The sequence below is a fragment of the Salmo trutta genome, chromosome 16 (assembly GCF_901001165.1).
Source record: "Salmo trutta chromosome 16, fSalTru1.1, whole genome shotgun sequence".
In the NCBI taxonomy this organism is placed as follows: Eukaryota; Metazoa; Chordata; class Actinopteri; order Salmoniformes; family Salmonidae; genus Salmo; species Salmo trutta.
This window is the reverse complement of record NC_042972.1, coordinates 33785236-33805928: the sequence shown is the minus strand read 5'-3', so window position 1 is coordinate 33805928 and position 20693 is coordinate 33785236. Positions and strand designations below refer to the sequence as shown.

The 20693-nt window shown below is 42.9% G+C and overlaps 1 protein-coding gene and 1 long non-coding RNA gene across 2 annotated transcripts in view; both read right to left on the bottom strand.

Moving 5' to 3' along the window:
* The window catches only part of LOC115150623 (dual serine/threonine and tyrosine protein kinase), a 30690-nt gene extending 17751 nt beyond the window's left edge, over positions 1–12939 (bottom strand). Inside the window, exons 1-4 of the mRNA XM_029694101.1 lie at positions 11672–12939; positions 6950–7359; positions 867–1361; positions 488–683 (exon numbers count right to left, since the gene is read on the bottom strand). Of these exons, the coding sequence (XP_029549961.1) occupies positions 488–683; positions 867–1361; positions 6950–7359; positions 11672–11876 (1306 nt within the window). The 5' untranslated portion in view covers positions 11877–12939. The remainder of the gene's footprint in view (positions 1–487; positions 684–866; positions 1362–6949; positions 7360–11671) is intronic.
* A 5397-nt stretch (positions 12940–18336) lies between these two features.
* On the bottom strand, positions 18337–20693 carry LOC115150621 (uncharacterized). Its single transcript, XR_003867134.1, has 4 exons — positions 20330–20693; positions 19385–19446; positions 18919–19132; positions 18337–18706 (listed from the first exon to the last, which is right to left on the bottom strand). It is a non-coding gene; the product is annotated as an uncharacterized LOC115150621 (long non-coding RNA).

The following is a 20693-nucleotide window of genomic DNA, read 5'->3' as shown; positions in this document are numbered from 1 at the left end:
CTCTCCCCCCCGGTCCTGTCCCTCTCTCACAACATACCACCATACCAGTTCCTTCCCGATCACTCTCTCCGTCTCCCCCCCGGTCTGTCCCTCTCTCTCTCTCTCTCCCCTCCCCGGTCTGTCCCTCTCTCTCTCTCTCCCCCCCGGTCTGGCCCTCTCTCTCCTCTCCCCCCCGGTCTGTCCCTCTCTCTCTCTCTCCCCCCCCGTCTCTCTCTCTCTCTCTCCCCCCCGGTCTGTCCCCCTCTCTCTCTCTCCCCCCCGGTCTGTCCCTCTCTCTCTCTCTCCCCCCCCCGGTCTGTCCCTCTCTCTCTCTCTCTCTCCCCCCGGGTCTGTCCCTCTCTCTCTCCGGTCTCTCTCCACTTGTGTCTTTGGCTGTATCTCCCACATTAACTATTAAGGTATTTTTACTATAGTATGCCCTGATCTCAGAGACATTTTACAGTATCAGTCTTTAGATTTGACCTTTGACCTGTGTCAGGCAGTGTACCTGTGAACTCCAGATTGGCAGCGTCCTCCAGCAGCTGCTCCTTCATGCTGCTCAGCGTCTCCACGATCATCTCTTTCATCTCCTCCTGCTTGCGGTTGGCGATGGCCATCAGGGAGATGAACAGCTCGCCCTCCTTCTCCCGTGTGTACTCCAGCCGCCGCGGGGTGATCTGCAGGTCCCTCTGCATGTCAAATGCCTGCAGCCGGGGAGAGGAGGAAAAGTACGTGTCTGCCACATCTACCACTACATAGTCAGAGTACTTTCTCCCTACTGTAGTTATGCCTTCAAATTAAACAAGTTTCTGTTATACATTTTGTGACGCTATACAGATTTTATTTGATTAGCTAATTGATTGGCTGATTATTGTCCCTCTACTGACCTGGTTGATGAAGAGGTCAAGGCAACGGCAGTGCACCCCATTGAGCAGGTTAGCAACCTCCACCTGCTGGTTGTGGAGCACCTGGCGGGCGAAGGTCACCAGGAGGCGGTGCAGCCTCTCAAAGGTCTCCCCCAGGACACTCTGGGGCTTGACGGCCGGGCTAGGCGTCTGGGAGGGGGCTCCGCAGGAACAGTTCCCCACCGGAGTGCTGAGAAAGCCCAGGGACAGCAGCTGCATGTAGAGGGGGCTCCTCTCCCTCTCCAGGCGCCGGCTGGGCTCGGGGGAGGCCTCGGGCGGAGTGGCAGGGATACGGACGAAGCAGATGGGGAAGAGGAGCATCTCTTTGACTTTCCTTAGCTCGGCCACCTGTTCGGAAGTGAGGGTGTCCTGGTTGAGGGCATAGAGCATGATGGGAACCGCATTACGCGTACAGTCCTCTAGGGCCTCCTCAATGGGCTGGACACTGGGGCATGGCACCACCATGATTTTCGCCTCCTGACAGAGCAGGGAATATACTTTAATCATTGAAATGGTTATAGCAGCACTCATCAACACTTATATAAATGTTGTGGAAACATAAAACACCTACAGGTAACTGCCAAAATAAAGGAAACACTAGACTTGGCATTTCACATCTTGTCTGGAAAAGGGATCTCCGCACTGAACGACTTGTACGTTGATATCGAATCGATTTTGCATCTTTTGAACAGTTAGTACAAAAGTTAAATATTCTTAGATGCCCTTTCTTTAGATACAAAACTACGCAATTGTAGGTATCTTCATACACTAATCACTTCCAATCACACCCACCTAGATTATATTTTTTAAAGTGAACCCTTATATCAAAGGGGGCATAAGCTTGATCTATACGTTAAACTAGCACAATCTGGATTCCCTGAACTCTCTTAAGAACCAATGGGAAGAGTATTTAGGTGAACAACTTTCAGATTAAATTTGGCAGAGTATGCTTCCGAGAATACATTCTTCATCTTTATGTCTAAGACATGCTGTAATTCAATTTAAAATAGTTCAATCGGCTGCATTGGTCAAAGGCTAAATCATCCAAGATTAGACCAGAAATAGATCTCACTTGTGACTGATATAAGCAAACTCCTGATACTTTATTGCACATGTCCGAAATCGACAGATTTATGGATATCAATTTTTGCGAGACCTGTGAAACCTTCTGCCTTTATTGCATTATTGGGAGTGGCACCACTGGAGGCCCCTCTAAACAGTTCTATTGAGTGGCACCATAGGAGGCCCCTCTAAACAGTTCTATGGCAACATGCTGGCATGTACTACTCTTCTAGCTAGATGTCTTTAACTATTTAAGTGGAAATATCGGTTCCCTCTTACTTTTAACCAGTGGATAAAGGAAGTTATGCAACATCTCAAGCTAGAGAAAATATGCTACTCCATTAGGGGATCTGCAATTCCATTTTAGAATATCTGGCAACCTTTCCTATCTTTTGTAGAAGACTTGGACCCAGCTAATTTCACAACTCATTAAACCAACCCAAATTAGAATTTGTATCACTATTTTTACTCTTTGTTTTATAATATCCTTGTTATTTTTGTAACTATTTTATTATATTATTCACTGTATATCATGCCTGCTTTAAGTCTGGTTTTGGAGTTGGGCTCTGTTAAAGCATGGGAGGGTTGGGTTGGATTTGATAGGGGATCCATGTGCGTTTTGTCCTCTACCTGTTCTGTCTCTTATCTGTATAATCATGAAAAATGCCTAAATAATAATAAAACATGTGTTAATAGGGCGTTGGGCCACCACAAACCGCCAGAACAGAGTCAATGCACCTTGGCATACATTCTACAAGTGTCTGGAGCTCTATGGGAGGGATGTGACACCATTCTTCCACCAGAAATTCCATCACTTGGTGTTTTGTTGATGGTGGTGAAAAACACTGTCTCAGGAGCCACTCCAGAATTTGTGTTCATTTGGGTTGAGATCTGGTGACTGAGACGGCCATGGCATATGGTTAACATAATGCTCATCTAACCATTCAGTGACCACTCGTGCCCTGTGGATGGTGGTATTGTCATCCTGGAAGAGACTACTCCCATCAGGATAGAAATTATTCACCATAGGTTGAAAGTGACCACTCTGAATGGCTGTGTATTTATTGGTGTTTACCTTACCCTCTAAAGGGATGAATGGACCTAAACCATGGTAGGAAAATGAACCCCTCACCATACAATAGCAACCAGAACACTTATTTACACAAGTGTTTCCTTTATTTTGGCAGTTACCTGTATCAACAAAAGTATCATTCTCTTGCATGACAAATGTCCTTACACTCATTTTTGTACTGGAGATTTTTAAATAAAAAGATTCCAAGGTTGAGTAAACATGCAGGGTAGTACACAATATTTCTCCAATCCTCATTGGCCCCCACATACACTACTACCAGTCACATTATTGTTTTTCTAACTGGGACAAAACTCAGACGTAGTATGTGCTGCCAGTGCCATCCCCCATAAACACAAACACAGACCTGTCTGGTCATGGGAAAGGGTATTGGAGGGCAACAGAAAACCAAGCAAGAAAACATTTTCACTCCACGTTTGATGAATTACACAGTAACAGCCACAGAAATAGAACGAGAGAGCGTGCGAGGGAAAGAGGAAGAGAAATGGAGGGGGGCAGACTGTAAAAGAGCAAGAGAGAGAGAGAGAGAGAGAAATGACTAACACAGCCACACAAAGGAGACAGTCAGTCCCGTCTCCAAGAAACAAGCGCTTTGGCCAACTGAGCAGTCTCTTTAGAACAAAGATAGCCTGCAAACATTTCTTCACAACCAATCAAAATAAATAGAATGTTTGAATTGCCATAATGCAGTCAATTTCCAAATGTAGTCCAGCTGCTGAATTTCTATGGGATATTTTGAAGACTATTTTATCACCCTTATGGGTAAATCCATTTGAATTCAATCACTTTTTGACAGCACCCCTTTTGATTTGAACGAAACCTTCCAGACATATTTGCCCATTGTAGAAGTGGTTAGAAAGTGACTTTTTGGACCTGAATTTCAAAACATTAAAGAGATAAAGGTGCAAAAAGTGTACCTATTTTGCATACAATGAGACATACATATGGTCAACACTGGAAAAGATAAACAGTTAAGATGGATATAATTTAAAAGCTTACAAACAGCGTTGCCAAACTATTTTCTAATTACTTGAAAAATGTGTTAATAAAACATAACATTTTCTAACCTTTAACGTCAACCATCTAAAAACACGTAAACTCAGATTTTTTTTATATTCTCATACCCATATTTTCCGTCATCTGAGGTTGTGTTGTGCCCGCCATTGGTTCAGACGCAAAATGCTCTGGAATACAGGGTGGGTTTCATGTTTTGGCTGATAAATGTATTAAAATGGGAATAACATTGAAATTTCAACTTTTGTATCACAAAGATGGTTGAAGGTCCACACATCAGAGAACGTTGACTTGAATGGGAATATCTGTTGTTTTAAATTATACTGTCAAATCTCCATAGGAAACCTATTGAAATCATAGAAAATATAGATCATAGAATAGACATGACCATTTAAGTTGACATTTGACGTGGGTGGACTGGCAGCCATGTCAATAAAATGTGCATTTCAATAGTGTGCCAGCTAAATTGCAGTGGTCTAACGGGATAGAATTCATAGAATGGACCTATTTGTATGATTGAAATTACCCCCACCTTGTATTCGAGAGCATGTTGTGTCTCAACCAATGGCAGGTACAACAAAAAACCTCAGATAATGTAAAGTAGCTACAACATGTGCAAAACCAGAGTTTACACGTTTTTAGATAATGATAAAATAATAAAATAGTTTGACAACCCTGTTTGTAAGATTTTAAATGATATCAAACTCAACCGTTGATCTTTTCCAGTGATGAAGACCTGGATGTCTCCTGGCATGGTGGGTATGCAAAATGGGTCAACTTTGAGCACCTTTATCCAAAGTCCAAAAAGTCGCTTTCTGACCACTTCTTCCATGGGCAAACATGTATGGAAAGTTTTGTTTGAATCAAAAAGGTTGCTGGTTCAAATACCGGAACCGACAAGTTGAAAAAATCTGTTGCAGTGCCCTTGAGCAAGGCACTTAACCCCAATTGCTCCACAATGGTGACCCTGGCTGTGACCCCACTCCCTGCGGGTTTTTCAGGGGTAGTTGGGATATGCAACAAAAAAAACATTCCAGCAACAGGACAAATATAAGCACCCCTCAAAAGTACTATTATTATTAAGAGAGGCTGTCAAAAAGTGATTAAATTCAAATGGATTTACCCCTATATCAGACAATAATGGACGGTTGCAACCCACAATCTGCATATGTAAGCATTCATTTTTTATTCTCAGTCAAAAACATTCTTTAGATATAGAAACACATTAAAAAGCTTTCAACCTTCTAATGTTCCTAATAAATGTTTGTCACTTCAAACTGGTATGATCCAATAACAGCATTATTGGAGAGTCTATGCTAAAAATGTCTCGACCCATTGTTGAAAACAAGCATGACATTCTAGGCTATATGAACTTGTGGCAGACTGACATCGGGGAGGTTATCTGAGAAATGCATCCATACATAGGTTAGCATGTGTCACACTGTGTGGCTAACCTGGGGAGAGGGGTGGAGAGCCCAGAGGAGGGGAGGGTCATTAACGAGTTAGCCCTTTTATCTCCTGGCCTCCCAAAACAGGGAGCTCTGATTCTGCTATGGCTGTGTGAATGTCACAGTGTGGCTGCCTGCCTGCCTGCCTGCCTGCCTGCCTCTAGCCCCCCTGAGTAAACAGCAGCAGCTGCTCTCTGAACTACATTATTAAATACACCACAGCCTAGCCTACCCAACCTGGCACATGCGTTTGCATTATCATGACAAGATGAATCAGGTTTACAAGCGTCAGAAACATTACATACAAGCCAGAATTGTACAGCTTCTCAGGTAAGGTGTCTTTAATCATTGAGTAAACAATAGCACCCTGTTTAGCCTATCTGAAAACAGAACAGGAAAAATAAGATGGGTAAGGGAGCATTCCACTTCATAAGATTGATTTAATGTGTGTGAGTAATCACATAGGTCATCACATATTGACTTACACTGGCTCCGTCACTACTCCATTTATACTCAGAATCCTGACTCGCCAACTTAACACAAAAGCGACAAAACCTAAGGACAGGGCAACCTGATATCAGCTTTTTGTGCTCCAAATAAGAAGCTTACGATCATAATGACTTTGGCAAAACACAGAAAAAAATAAAAAATAAAACAGGCAGCAAATTATGACATGGGCTAATAAACAGTGCCCTGCGGGAAGGATCCAGTCGTAACCATGGCAACTTCCTCATCGCAGTGAAGGGTTTAATTTTGGAAGTTTTTATGTGCCCCAGTCATGTGAATCACACCAGACCAGGGCCATTACGTAAGGTGAGGGTGGGCGGGGGGCTGGGCGGCCTATAAGGCAGTGCAGGCAGGGCCTAGCTAACGCATACGTCTCAGGGCTGTCTGGAGCCTGGCTTCCATGGTGACCAGCTAAGCGAGGCCTTTGTTTGAAGGATTAAGCGCCACTTTTCTCGACCCACACGTGACAACAAGCAAGCACAGTGCAATCCACACACCAAGGCATGTTAGTCAGCCGAGCAAGATGGGCTGTGTCTGGCCACCTGTAGTCCACTAGTCCTCCGTAAGCCACCTCTGGTGCCAGAGGGAAAGCTCTGACTAACATGGGGACTGATCTACTCTGTGCAGTAACTTTTGTGTGATATTAATGTTACCAGCCTGGAGAGAACGATGAAAAACAAGCCTACCATTCTAGTTCCTATAAGAGAGAACTAACTTATCATCAGTGAGATGACAGTATCATCAATCAAAGCCAAAAACTCAAAAGACTCACTCTCATGCGAGCCAACAAATCAGGCATTTATCAAATCAATACTGTAACGTCAATGAGCATACCAATAAGTAAAAAGGACCTTTGACCATTTCTCCTGTAGGCTTACATTGCAAATACACAAACAAGACTCCCACCATCAGAATCCTCCTCGCATATGCAAATGTGGGTATACCTGTAGCAGAGGGTGGTGGAGGGTGATCTCCAGCTCAGCCAGCCTGTGGGCAGGGTCCTCACACTCCTCCTGGATCTCCAGGTCCTCCCGGGGAACCGTATCCCAGCGCCCGCAGTGGGCCGCCAGCTGGTGCACCAGCTCATACTGGCCAGGAAGCGCCAGGCTGAGTCGCGTCTGGCGCCCATGGGTGAAGCACAGCTTCCTCCTCTTGCAGGAGGTGCCCTGGACGCCATCGCAGGCCTCACCCGCTTCAGGGCCCAGGGGCAAGAGCCGCTCCCCCAGCAGGCAGTTGAGCAGCTGGTAGCGCGCGGCACAGTCCTGACCAAGTACCAGGATGTAGAGGGCACTGCCCACGTTGCTTTGCAGGAACTCCTCCTCATGCCGGGGGAAGGAGATGCAGCTCAGCTGGCCTAAGAGAAGGAACAACAACATGTGGGTGTATAGAAGGGAACAGGGAATAGTAATGGTGGTGGGGGGGTTTGAGTTGTTGTCCCTGTCCCTTCTGAGGGGTAAGGAAGATGCCTTTTTCTTCAGGTATTTGGCCTAGTAAAAATCTGCATACGTTGATAATACAATGTAATGTTATAACACCATCTAATATCCCACTTTGAATGTGTGCAAATTCCAACGATTGGCTTGCAATCGAGAAATAACTGAACCTGTTGTGAACTGGTGTCTGGCATCTCTCGGTCTCTGCACTTCTGGAATAGGAAAGGCCAGAGGGAGAACCTATTGTTTTTACTTCAAAGCCCCTCCTTAAGCCCTTGTCTGTTATCGCCTGACCCATCTCTGTGGCAACCATATTAACAGCACAACCCATTCATCCTGGTTCATCATTAGGTGGAAAATACAGTGCGTTCGGAAAGTATTCAGACCCCTTGACTTTTTCCACTTTGTTACGTTACAGCCTTATTCAAAAAATGATTAAATAGTTTTGCCCCTCAATCTACACACAATACCCCAAAACGACAAAGCAAAAACAGGTTAAGAAATGTTCTCATGTACATAAGTATTCAGACCCTTTACTCAGTACTTTGTTGAAGCACTTTAAGCAGCGATTACAGCCTAGAGTCTTCTTGAGTAAGAGCTATAAGCTTGGCAGACCTGTAATTGGGGAGTTTCTCCCATTCTTCTCTGCAGATCCTCTCAAGCTCTGTCAGGTTGGATGAGGATCATTGCAGCACAGCTATTTTCAGGTCTCTCCAGAGAGGTTCAAGTACGGCTCTGACTGGGCCACTCAAGGACATTCAGAGACTTGTCCTGAAGCCACTCCTGCGTTGTCTTGGCTGTGTGCTTAGGGTCGTTGTCCTGTTGGAAGATGAATCCTCACCCCAGTCTGAGGTCATGAGCGCTCTGGAGCAGGTTTTCATCAAGGATCTCTCCGTACTTTGCTCCGTTCATCTTTCCCTCGATCCTGACTAGTCTCCCAGTCCCTGCCACTGAAAAACATCCCCACAGCATGATGCTGCCACCACCACACTTCACAGTAGGGATGGTGCCAGGTTTCCTCCAGATGTGACGCTTGCAATTCAGGCCAAAGAGTTAAATCTTGGTTTCATCAGACCAGAGAATCTTGTTTCTCATGGTCCGAGAGTCTTTAGGTTCCTTTTGGCAAACTCCAAGCAGGCTGTCATGTGCTTTTTACTGAGGAGTGGTTTCCGTCTGGCCACTCTACCATAAAGGCCTGATTGGAGGAGTGCTGCAGAGATAGTTGTCCTTCTGGAAGGTTCTCCCATCTCCACAGAGGAACTCTGTCAGAGTTACCATCGGGTTCTTGGTCACCTCCCTGACCAAGGCTCTTCTCCCCCGACTGCTCAGTTTGGCTGGGCAGCCAGCTCTAGGAAGAGTCTTGGTGGTTCCAAACTTCTTCCATTTAAGAATGATGGAGGCCACTGTTCTTGGTGACCTTCAATGCCGCAGAAATGTTTTGGTACCTTTCCCCAGATCTGTGCCTCGACACAATCCTGTCTTGGAGATCTACAGACAATTCCTTCGATCTCATTGGTTGGTTTTTGCGCTGACATGCGCTGTCAACTGCGGGACCTTATATAGACAGGTGTGTGCCTTTCCAAATCATGTCCAATCAACTGAATTTACCACAGGTGGACTCCAATCAAGTTGTAGAAAGATCTCAAGGATGATCAATGGAAACAGGATTCACCTGAGCTCAATTTCAAGTCTCATAGCAAAGGGTCTGAATACCTATGTAAATGTGATTTCAGTTTTATTTTGTATAAATTTTAAAACATTTCTAAAAACCTGTTTTCACTTTGTCATTATGGGGTACTGTGTGTAGAATGATGAGGGGGGAAACTATTTAATCCATTTTAGAATAAGGCTGTAACATAACAAAATGTAGAAAAAGTGAAGGGGTCTGAATCACCTTCCGAATGCACATACAGGTTAAGACAACGTAATAAGTCCATGCGGGAGCGTTCAATAAATATATATATTTTGTATAACTGAACCAGCGCCGTTGCTGATTCTACAGGATTAGCATAGAAAACGTGACCAACGGTCGGGAAATCAAGTAATAAGATGGCTGTAGATCATTTGAAAAACATTTAAATGATTAGAATGACAATAAAACAGTTATGCTATGCATTTGCTGAGTAGTTAGCTGAAATGCACTATAATTGTGTTCATTTTCCACTTTGATGGCGAACTTTCTGTACTGCTAACATTCCCTTTAGTAATTGTCACTGGCATTGCTAGTCCCATTGTTTAGAATTCTTCCCCATTGTTTCAAAGAGTTATGGGATATTAGAATCCCGTTGTTTTAACCTTTGTCATCTTCAACCTAAATGAATCACAGGAAATGGTCATAATCCTCCATGATGCAGAGTCGCGTTGTAAAGCAGTTATACAACAGACAAAGACAATGCCAGCAATGGACTACTCTACTCTGTTTCTCTCCTCACCCCTTATATTCACTCCCTCTTTCTCCAACCTGCCACTGTTTATCTGGTATCGCTCTGCATGGTGTTTGGCCTAAAACATTTTGCACGCAGTAGGCCTTATAATCCAATGAATGATTGAACCACAGTAATCTCATTTAAAAAAATATACCTACTGTACTGTTTTCTACATCTAATTAGGTATTTTATTCAAGTTCACTTAAGACACCTTGCTTAAGGAGGTGGCAGCTCATTTAATCACAACTACGGCATTCATAAGGTTTTTAATTGAGGCCAGAAAGACCAGCCGTGGGTGTGTGTCTGTGTGTGTCTGTGTGTGTCTGATTCTAAAGGCGGCGACTGAGTTCATAAGGTTTTGTAGAAAAATAGGCCTATAGGCTTAATAAAAACATCCACTTGGAATTAGGTTAAACAGCTACACTTTCCGGTCAGTGATGACTGGTCACATTTTGTAGCCTGTTACTAGAGCTTGAAACATGTCATCTGGCATGTCAACCTCTGTGGTTTGTTGTTAGACTGAAAGAGATATTTATAGCCCTACTTGATGGAAAGGATAGATTTGGTTTTCACATTAAATTTGACATTCTAGATGCACTAGATTGAGGATGTTGAAACATTCTTGGTAAATGTGTGTGTAAATGTGTGTAGTGGCGACACTAACCCCACAAACATACCTTAGTGGACAGGTAGGTTGGGCATGAATGACAGCCCTACTAGACAGTGGCTGAAAATAACTCACATCTCCTAGACAGGAAAGTGAGAATCACACTCACACCCTGCTCATCAGCCCGCACACATTTCAAGGTCAGGCTATCACCAAATTAACTAGTGCAGTGACTAGTGCAGTTTAAAATTATGAAATTAGGATGGCTTACAGCAAGTGGATATGTAGCCTACAATGTTATTTATCATCAGTACATGTTTCCTTTTGTCTCAGTTCTTTCTTAAGCGGGAATCTCAGAATACTGGGTGCCCTTTGTCAGGTCATACTGTTGAGATAGACTTTAGCTGGCCCTAATCTGTTCATTTTCCATCTAAATCCTATTTAATGCATTTTCTACAGTTGACGTGTTGCCAAAGAAATCTCTGTCCGGCAAACAGTTGTTTTTTTCCAGTGGGGGAATAGGCAGACCCTAGGTCATTTACCCTACTTCATTACTCCCATTCAGAAGACAGTTAAACTATTAACAATATCCACCTGTATATGCCATCCCACCACCGTATATGAATAGGGTACAGGTCAGAAAACTGTGGGCCCTTAAGGTATTGCCTGACGTCAGCAGCACTTGTGCACATTCCTAATTGGAACATTATGGGATGTGCAGAGTCTGCTGAACCTAATTCAGTCCTCCTTGAATGACCACAATCAGAAGAGTTCCCACTCAAACTCATTCTAGAATGACTGACAGTCCTCTGCTTGTAGTCTGATATGTTTATGAAGCTTGTCCAAAGTTAATAGGGTTTCACACTGGGACCAATAAGCACATTCCAAAACTTGTTGAGTGGTGCCTCTCAATGAAGGCAAAGTCTGTAGAATGTAAAAGAATCAGACAGGGTCCTTCAGTGGCAGGCATATTATAAGGCTAGTACTGTAGCTGCTTGGATAAAAGTAACCTCAAGTACTGAAGTGTGTGTGACATGATGTGACAACCTAATCATTTAATATGGTCTAGTTAGATATGCATGTTTGGATAAGCATGCCGTATTCTGAGGAATGTGGAAGTTTTACTGAACATTCTGTTGTGATGATGCCGAGAAAAGCGGTAATTTTAGGTAACAAATGTGAACAGGTTTACATTCTTACCTGCCTCCAGAGCAGCTGCCTCCGAGCTGGCGGCCGATGCACAGGCGTTACTGTAGTTGCGTTTTATTTCCCGGAAAAATGCGTTGGTTTCCTTCAGATTCTTTTTCAGTTGTATGGAGTGTTTATTGTAGCTGTTGAAGATCCGGGATAATTCTCTAGCTAAAGGAGTGACTTTCTGCACATTTCCTCCACCTACCACCTCCATTGCAGTAGGTATTCGAGTCTGAAATGAGGCACAATAGGGAGAACGCTCTTCTCTTTACTGCTTCCACCTTATGAACTTCCAACCGAATACGGTATGCAGATGGACCCAGTCTTCAAGTTGTAATTGCCATTGCAAGTTATTGGACAAGGGCGCAAGGAGTGAGCGTCAATGTGATTTGCTGCTCCGTTTCGGTGAATTCTCTATGGTCTCACTTATTCAGATTTCCACTGTTGTTCAATTATTTGCATCAGTATCACTAATGTTTGTTTACTTGACGTCTAGGTTGTGCCCTGGGTCATGGATTTCAGACATCAACAGTCCAAAAAGTCCACTGTTAATTTAAAGGGCCGATTGTGCAAGCGATATCGCAGTGCTAGCGGGCAACGTTACTGTCGTGGGGAATTCCGTAGCAAAATCACTGCATCACATTGTCGCTGTCCACACATAAACAAAACATGGCATGACAAACTTTGAACGGCATATAGCTAGTTTGATAACCAGTGTCCTCTAGCAAACGACTGTCTTAGCTAACGTTAGCTATTGAACTTGCCAACTTCTTTCCAGCCCTAGCTAGCAGTGTCTCAGTGATGTGAGATAGTTAGCTAGCTCCCGTACTAGTAGCCTTACTTACCTTCCTATCCAGTTCCTATCCTACTAGCCAGCAAGCCAGGCATCGTATTCCAAATTAATGTTTCAAGACAGCAGACCCATTACCCCAGCTGACGTTGTCGTTAGCTCCCTCGAGTAACCTTTTCCACTGGTGCTACATGAACTAGCGATTTACTGCTAATTTGCTGGTTTATCCGAGATTCCACGGAAAATATGGCTAATTAGCTAGCAAAACAAACTCGCTCGCTGTCAATCACAGTTGTGATACAGGATAAAGATGTCTGTCGCTACGCTCCTCAGTCTTCAATTAATGCTAGAAAAAAGGTATTACCATCACTCGAGGGGATCAACATTTGGAATGTTACAGTTTAGCCGCACTCTCTTAAAACAGACAGTTCGAAAGTACCTAGCTAGCTACAGTAGTTACTTGGAAAGGGACAATGTTTCTCTATTGCCTTCTGGGATATGTAGTTATTCTGCCCTACAGCACAGAGAACATTGATTCATTTGCTACTGTTAGAACGTAATCTCGTTTAACCCAGATTAATATTTGCTCGATTAAATGTATGTTTTATTTACATTTACGTATTCTGTCCACGATATATTATTTAGGATGTACGGTACTCAGGGACAAAGAGGCCCAGGTGTGAAAACAGTATTACCTGGGAGACTGAATTTAGAGGTTTGGTGTTGCAGTGAATTGGAATTTGGGTCCATGCGATTGTCAATCGAACACCTAAACTACTATCTTCCCAGGGATGGACAAAAATGACAAAATATAATTATAAAATACAATAAAGATCAGTGTATTACGTGGGCCAGTACACAAATATATATATATATTTTTTTAAATGCATGAAATGAAATGAAATGTATTCATTCACTACTGTAAGTCGCTCTGGATAAGAGCGTCTGCTAAATGACTAAAATGGAAATGGAAATGTATTAAAATTAACTACAAAATACTTGTATTTAATTAAAATACATGTATTTTAAGATATAGAAATAGCCTACATTTTTAACTAGCTGGCCCGAAGAGCAACAACATTCTCAGTAATGGTTACAGAGAAGTTTTACTTGCTATAAGTGTTATATGTTGACGTTTATCTACCTTAGTTGAATTCACTGACTGTAAATAACTCTGGATAAGAGTGTCTGCTAAATGACCAAAATGTAAGTGTATATATGAAAATGAACATACCAAAATGAACTGCAAAGCAACACTGGGTATTATTATTGATGTCAGGCAGAGGTCAATGAGAATAATACTCAGCATTTTTATTTTATTTTTTTATTTTACCATTATTTAACCAGGTAGGCCAGTTGAGAACAAGTTCTCATTTACAACTGCGACCTGGCCAAGATAAAGCAAAGCAGTGTGACAAAAACAACAGAGTTACACATGGGATAAACAAACGTACAGTCAATAACACAATAGAGAAATCTGTATACAGTGTGTGCAAATGAAATAAGGAGTTAAGGCAATATATAGGCCAATAGTGGCAAAGTAATTACAATTTAGCAATTTACACTGAAGTGATATATGTGCAGATGAGGATGTGCAAGTAGAAATACTGGTGTGTAAAAGAGCAGAAAAACTAAAACAAATATGGGGATGAGGTAGGTAGTTGGTTGCATGGGCTATTTACAGATGGGCTGTGTATAGCTGCAGCGATCGGTAAACTGCTCTGACAGCTGACGCTTGAAGTTAGTGAGGGAGCTATAAGTCTCCAACTTCAGTGATTTTTGCAATTCGTTCCAGTCATTGGCAGCAGAGGACTGGAAGGAAAGGCGGCCAAAGGAGCAGGGGATGACCAGTGAAATATACCTGCTGGAGCGTGTGCTACGGGTGGGTGTTGCTATGGTGACAAGTGAGCTGAGATAAGGCAGAGCTTTACCTACTAAAGACTTATAGATGACCTGGAGCCAGTGGGTATGGCGACGAATATGTAGTGAGGACCAGCCAACGAGAGCATACAGGTCGCAGTGGTGGGTAGTACATAGGGCTTTAGTGACAAAACGGATGGCACTGTGATAGACTGCATCCAATTTGCTGAGTAGAGTGTTGGAGGCTATTTTGTAAATGACATCATCGAAGTCAAGGATCGGTAGGATAGTCAGTTTAATGAGGGTATGTTTGGCAGCATGAGTGAAGGAGGCTTTGTTGTGAAATAGGAAGCCGATTCTAGATTGAACTTTGGATTGGAGATGCTTAATATGAGTCTGGACGGAGAGTTTACAGTCTAGCCAGACACCTAGGTATTTAAAATTGTCCACATGTTCTAAGTCAGAACCGTCCAGAGTAGTGATGCTGGTCAGGCGAGCGGGTGCAAGCAGCGATCGGTTGAAGAGCATGCATTTAGTTTTACTAGCATTTAAGAGCAGTAGGAGGCCACGGGAGGAGTGTTGTATGGCGTTGAAGCTCGTTTGGAGGTTTGTTAACACAGTGTCCAAAGAGGGGCCAGATGTATACAGAATGGTGTCGTCTGCGTAGAGGTGGATCAAAGAATCACCCGTAGCAAGAGCGACATCATTGATATATACAGAGAAAAGAGTCGGCCCAAGAATTGAACCCTGTGGCACCCCCATAGAGACTGCAAGAGGTCCGGACAACAGGCCATCCGATTTGACACACTGAACTCCATCTGGGAAGTAGTTAGTGAACCAGTTGAGACAGTCATTTGAGAAACCTAGGATGTTGAGTCTGCCGATAAGAATATGGTGATTGACAGAGTCGAAAGCCTTGGACAGGTCAATGAAGACGGCTGCACAGTACTGTCTTTTATCGATGGCGGTTATGATATCGTTTAGGACCTTGAGCGTGGCTGAGGTGCACCCGTGACCAGCTCGGAAACCAGATTGCATAGCGGAGAAGGTACGGTGGGATTCGAAATGGTCGGTGAACTGTTTGTTCACTTGGCTTTTGAAGACTTTAGAAAGGCAGGGCAGGATGGATATAGGTCAATAACAGTTTGGGTCTAGAGTGTCTCCCCCTTTGAAGAGGGGGATGACCGCGCCGCTTTCCAATCTTTAGGAATCTCAGACGATACAAAAGAGAGGGCGAACAGACTAGTAATAGGGGTTGCAACAATGGCGGTGGATAATTTTAGGAAGAGAGGGTCCAGATTGTCTAGCCTAGCTGATTTGTAGGGATCCAGATTTTGTAGCTCTTTCAGAACATCAGCTGTCTGGATTTGGGTGAAGGAGAAGCAGGGGGGCTGAGCTGTTGGCCAGGGTTGGGTTAGCCAGGTGGAAAGCATGGCCAGCCGTAAAGAAATACTTATTGAAATTATCGATTATTGTGGATTTATCAGTGGTGACAGTGTTTCCTAGCCTCAGTGCAGTGGGCAGCTGGGAGGAGGTACTCTTATTCTCCATGGACTTTACAGTGTCCCAAAGTTAGTGGTGCAGGATGCAAATTTCTGTTTGAAAAGGCTAACCTTTGCTTTCCTAACTGACTGTGTGTATTGGTTCCTGACTTCCCTGAAAAGTTGCATATCGCGGGGACTATTCGAAGCTAGTGCAGTACGCCACAGGGTGTTTTTATGCTGGTCAAGGGCAGTCAAGTCTGGAGTGAACCAAGGGCTATATCGGTTCTTAGTTCTACCTTTTTTGAACGGGGCATGCTTATTTAAGATGGTGATGAAAGCACTTTTAAATAACAACCAGGCATCCTCTACTGACGGGATGAGGTCAATATCCTTCCAGGATACCCGGGCCAGGTCGATTAGAAAGGCCTGCTCAGTAAAGTGCTTTAGGGAGCGTTTGACAGTGATGAGGGGTGGTCGTTTGACCGCGGACCCACTACGGGCGCAGGCAATGAGGCAGTGATCGCTGAGGTGTATTTAGAGGGCAAGTTGGTCAGGATGATATCTATGAGGGTGCCCATGGTTACGGATTTAGAGTTGTACCTGGTAAGTTCCTCAATAATTTCTGTGAGATTGAGGGCATCTAGCTTAGATTGTAAAACGGGATGAGTTTATCCCAGTTTAGCTCACCGAGCAGTACGAACTCTGACGATAGAGGGGGGGGCAATCAATTCACATATGGTGTCCAGGGCACAGCTGAGAGCTGAGTGTGGTCTATAACAAGCGGCAACAGTGAGGGACCTATTTCTGGAGAGATGGATCTTTAAAAGTAGAATAGATATGATGACAGAACTGTCATACCTGGATAGTATGACAGAACTCTGCAGGCTACAGTAGATTGCAATTCCGCCCCCTTTAGCAGTTCTGTCTTGACGGAAAATGATGTAATTGGGGGTGGAAATTTCAGAATTTTTGGTGGCCTTCCTAAGCCAGGATTCAGACACGGCTAGGACATCAGGGTTGGCGGAGTGTGCTAAAGCAGTGAATAAAGCAAACTTAGGGAGGAGGCTTCTGATGTTAACATTCATAAACCCAAGGCTTTTACAGTTGCAGAAGTCAACAAATGAGAGCGCCTGGGGACACACAGGGCCTGGGTTAATCTCTACATCACCAGAGGAACAGAGGAGGAGTAGGATGAGGGTACGGCTAAAGGCTATAAGAACTAGTCGTCTAGTGCTTTGGGAACAGAGAATAAAAGGAGCAGATTTCTGGGCGTGGTAGGATAGATTCAGGGCATAGTGTACAGACAAGGGTATGGTAGGGTGCGAGTACAATGGAGGGAAACATAGGTATTGAGTGACGATGAGCGAGGTTGCATCTCTGGAGGTGCAAGTTAAGCTAGGTGTGGTCTCCGCATGTGTGGGGGGTGGGACAAGGGGACTATCTGAGGCATGTTGAGTAGGACTAGGGGCTCTGCAGTAAACTAAAACAATGAGAGCTGCCCTAAACAACAGTATACAAGGCATATTGACATTAGAGAAAGGTATAAAGCAATCACAGGTGTTGATTGGGAGAGCGAAGACAACAGGTAAATGGCGATGAATGGGCAGAGGGTCGGTTAGCTACACACAGGGCCTGAAATGCTTTGCAATTGTCCATTTTATATATATACAATTATAGTTAGGTAATTTAGTAGATGCTCTTATCACACCATAGTGCCATCAGACTTCTGATACCAATGCAGAGAGAGCGGGGGCCAGTTGTATTTTGAAAGTATAAATTACAGCTCTCTAAAATATCTTGTTACAAAATACATTGGAGTGTAGTTCAGCCCAGTGTACTACAAATGACCAAATACTCAGAATTTAAATTCGCATTTCAAATACATGTAACAGAAATGTTGCAAATCTCTGCCCCTTCCTTTGGAAAGTGCAAGTTGCGACAAGTACACCTGACTGCAGTGTGCAATTCAGGGCCGGTCTCAATGTGGTCGGAGTCAAACGTTTGACCCCGCCCACCTTTTTTAGTCCAGCTGAGGTTTGACAGTCACACACTGAATACAAACACACAAGTTTGCGCAAGGCTCGCGTTGAATATAAACGTATTTCATTTTTGAAGATCGTAAGAAATAATTATACAAAGTGGTACTAGATGTGTTGTAACACTTTTTGCTTCATGCTATACTTGAGACAAGCTACTGATATTGTTGCAGTGAAAAGACTTGTTATGTATGTCATGTACTGTTAAAATTGTGTTGATAAATGTTAACTTTAATTATTTCATTGAGCATATATATATATATATATATATATATATATATATATATATATATATATATATATATATATATATAATTTAATTGAGCATAAACACACACATACAGTTACTAGCTACCCTGATTTATAATGCTATTTACTTTCCTCATGAGAATGGAGACAGACCATTCTGTATAGTAGACATGCATATAGTAGACATACTGAATAGCTGAATGTGCTTTGTACATTAAGTTATACCAGCTCCAGTAAAGAGATCAGAGACTCGGGTGACTTCTACATCATCTTTACTAAACACAATTAACAATTCAAACAATTAACACAGAAGACAAAAACAAGGTTTGACAACTCCTCAAAAATGGCTTCATTCCTGCTCCTCAAAAGAGGCAAAGACAGTAATGTTCTTGTTGTCAACTGCCTCCACATAGAACATCTCATAATCTCTCTGGAACATGAATGGTTCCTCGAGGAGTATAATTTCTCTTCATCCAGGCCATTATACAACCGTACTTCTTTAAGGATTAATGCGATCTTCCCCGTCCATCCCAATTACACTAGGGAGGGAAACAGTGCCTTTAAATGTTTGGAGTTCACACCACCTTGCTGCCTCTAGGGTGTCCCTTAGAAGAACATCTGCTTCCTTGAAGAAAAAGGAAGAATAAATATTAGGAGTAGTACCTCATTGGGTGATCAAGTCAAATTACACCCCACTTTCACAAGACCACCATGCAAACAAAAGCCCCTATCACTAAAGGGGTTTTCAGTGATATCTAGAACTACTCAACAAGTCATCACAACTATTATATCTCGCCATGCATCAAGCCTTCAGCATTACACACGTAGACTACATACCCAGTTCACAGCTCCCAGTTCGTCATGTGTTGTTTTCAGTATCGTTTAGAAAGAAAAGATTGTGGTCATTAAGTAATGTAAGGAAACCTCTAGGGATGTGTGTACAATAATGCACCTTAATTAAGCTAATAGCCTACACAGTACCTGATCCTGCAGAGCTGGATGCTGATGTGACATGCTGTGACTTCTTGGGGGGGACGTCTTCTACATCATCCTGAAATATATTGTGGGGGGGGCAGTTTAAGTCTTTAAAATTTGGTTTAAGACTATACCACTCATCATATCACACCTCCCTGTAGTGTTTTGTTTTCGCCGCCTTTTTCGATCTTTCAACCTCTCTTCTTCAGACGTTAGTGAGTGAATGACATACTTTCAATATGAACATATATTCAGGTCAGTCTGGCTACAGTGAAACAAGTGATTTTAAGGATGCAAATGAAAAGTTTGTATAATGTTCAAGACTTACGGCATGGGAAAGTTCTGCAGGAGAATTAGGCACCACCATCACCCAATTTGCTGCATGTTTTCCTTTGAAAAAGAAATAAATCACACAATCGGATGAGTATTCCAAAAAACATTATATCCACTAGTGATGACAATTTCCTAATTTATACATACCTCAGTGAAATCACACTGTGCTTCCATTGCAATGTACAGAGTTAAGTTAAAAAAGAGTAGGTCGTTAAGTTTGATAGTTATGATAAACAAATCATAATAATAAAAAAGTTAAGAAAAATAACAATTCAACAGCTTTTTATACTCCAGCATGCATAACAGTTTTGAACAATGTTGGAACTGAATTAGCCTAAGTATTTTTCACAACATGTATGGGTGTTGCTGGACCAGAAATTGTATTTTCGACGGCAAACACACCATTTCTCATATCAGTGCACTCACATGCCAAAAATCTTTCCTTGGACACTGTTTCAAAGGAATGTGTATGCTTTCTTCCTAAATGTGTTTTGAAGTTTTTCTTATTTAACTTCAGTTTGCAGTGTGGACAAGTTACAATTACTTTTCTTGACTTGCCATGTATGTTGGGGCCAGGAGATTGAATTATGGTATGTAACCGTTACTATGTGTAGGCTGTGTAGACTCGCTATGTGTAACTAAGGGAATGGCATCAATGACACACATTTAGAGGCAGCCAAACACAAAAAGGCATACATAAAAATAAAAAAACACAGAAAATCAACGATCAAATCAATTACATAACTGTACATGTAAACCAAGTAGGCAAATTTGTCCAAATAAGATTCTTTCATTGTGAGCAATTAATGTTAGCTAGCTCACGTGCTAATTAACGCTATGCTAACATCCGTGTGGTAGTTGGTCATGTAAAAATATACCAAAGCACTGGTATAACATGAATATTACCAAGTACATTATGCATAAGAACAGTCTCACTTACTTCCATGGTTTATATTTTTATCCATGTAGGCTAGGTTCGATTAAGATTCGCTTTCGTTGATGTTGATACCTTCGACGTTTACCTCAATTTGGGTGACCTTGAAGGAGACGGAAGGGTTCGGGTTAAACGCGTTTGACTCAGCCCACATTGAGCCCGGTACCGAACTGCACACTGCGGTCTGGGGCTTCTCAATCCCGATGTGACACACTTTCAACAGCCTCCCAGCAGCGCAATCCCATTTCTAACACCAGTACAGCAAATTTGGGGGGTAGCCCAACTGAGTTCACTCTCTCTCACACACCATATTCTTTTCCTCCTGGTAGTGTTTGTCTTTGTTGAGTTTGAATCGCGTTTGTCTCCAGAG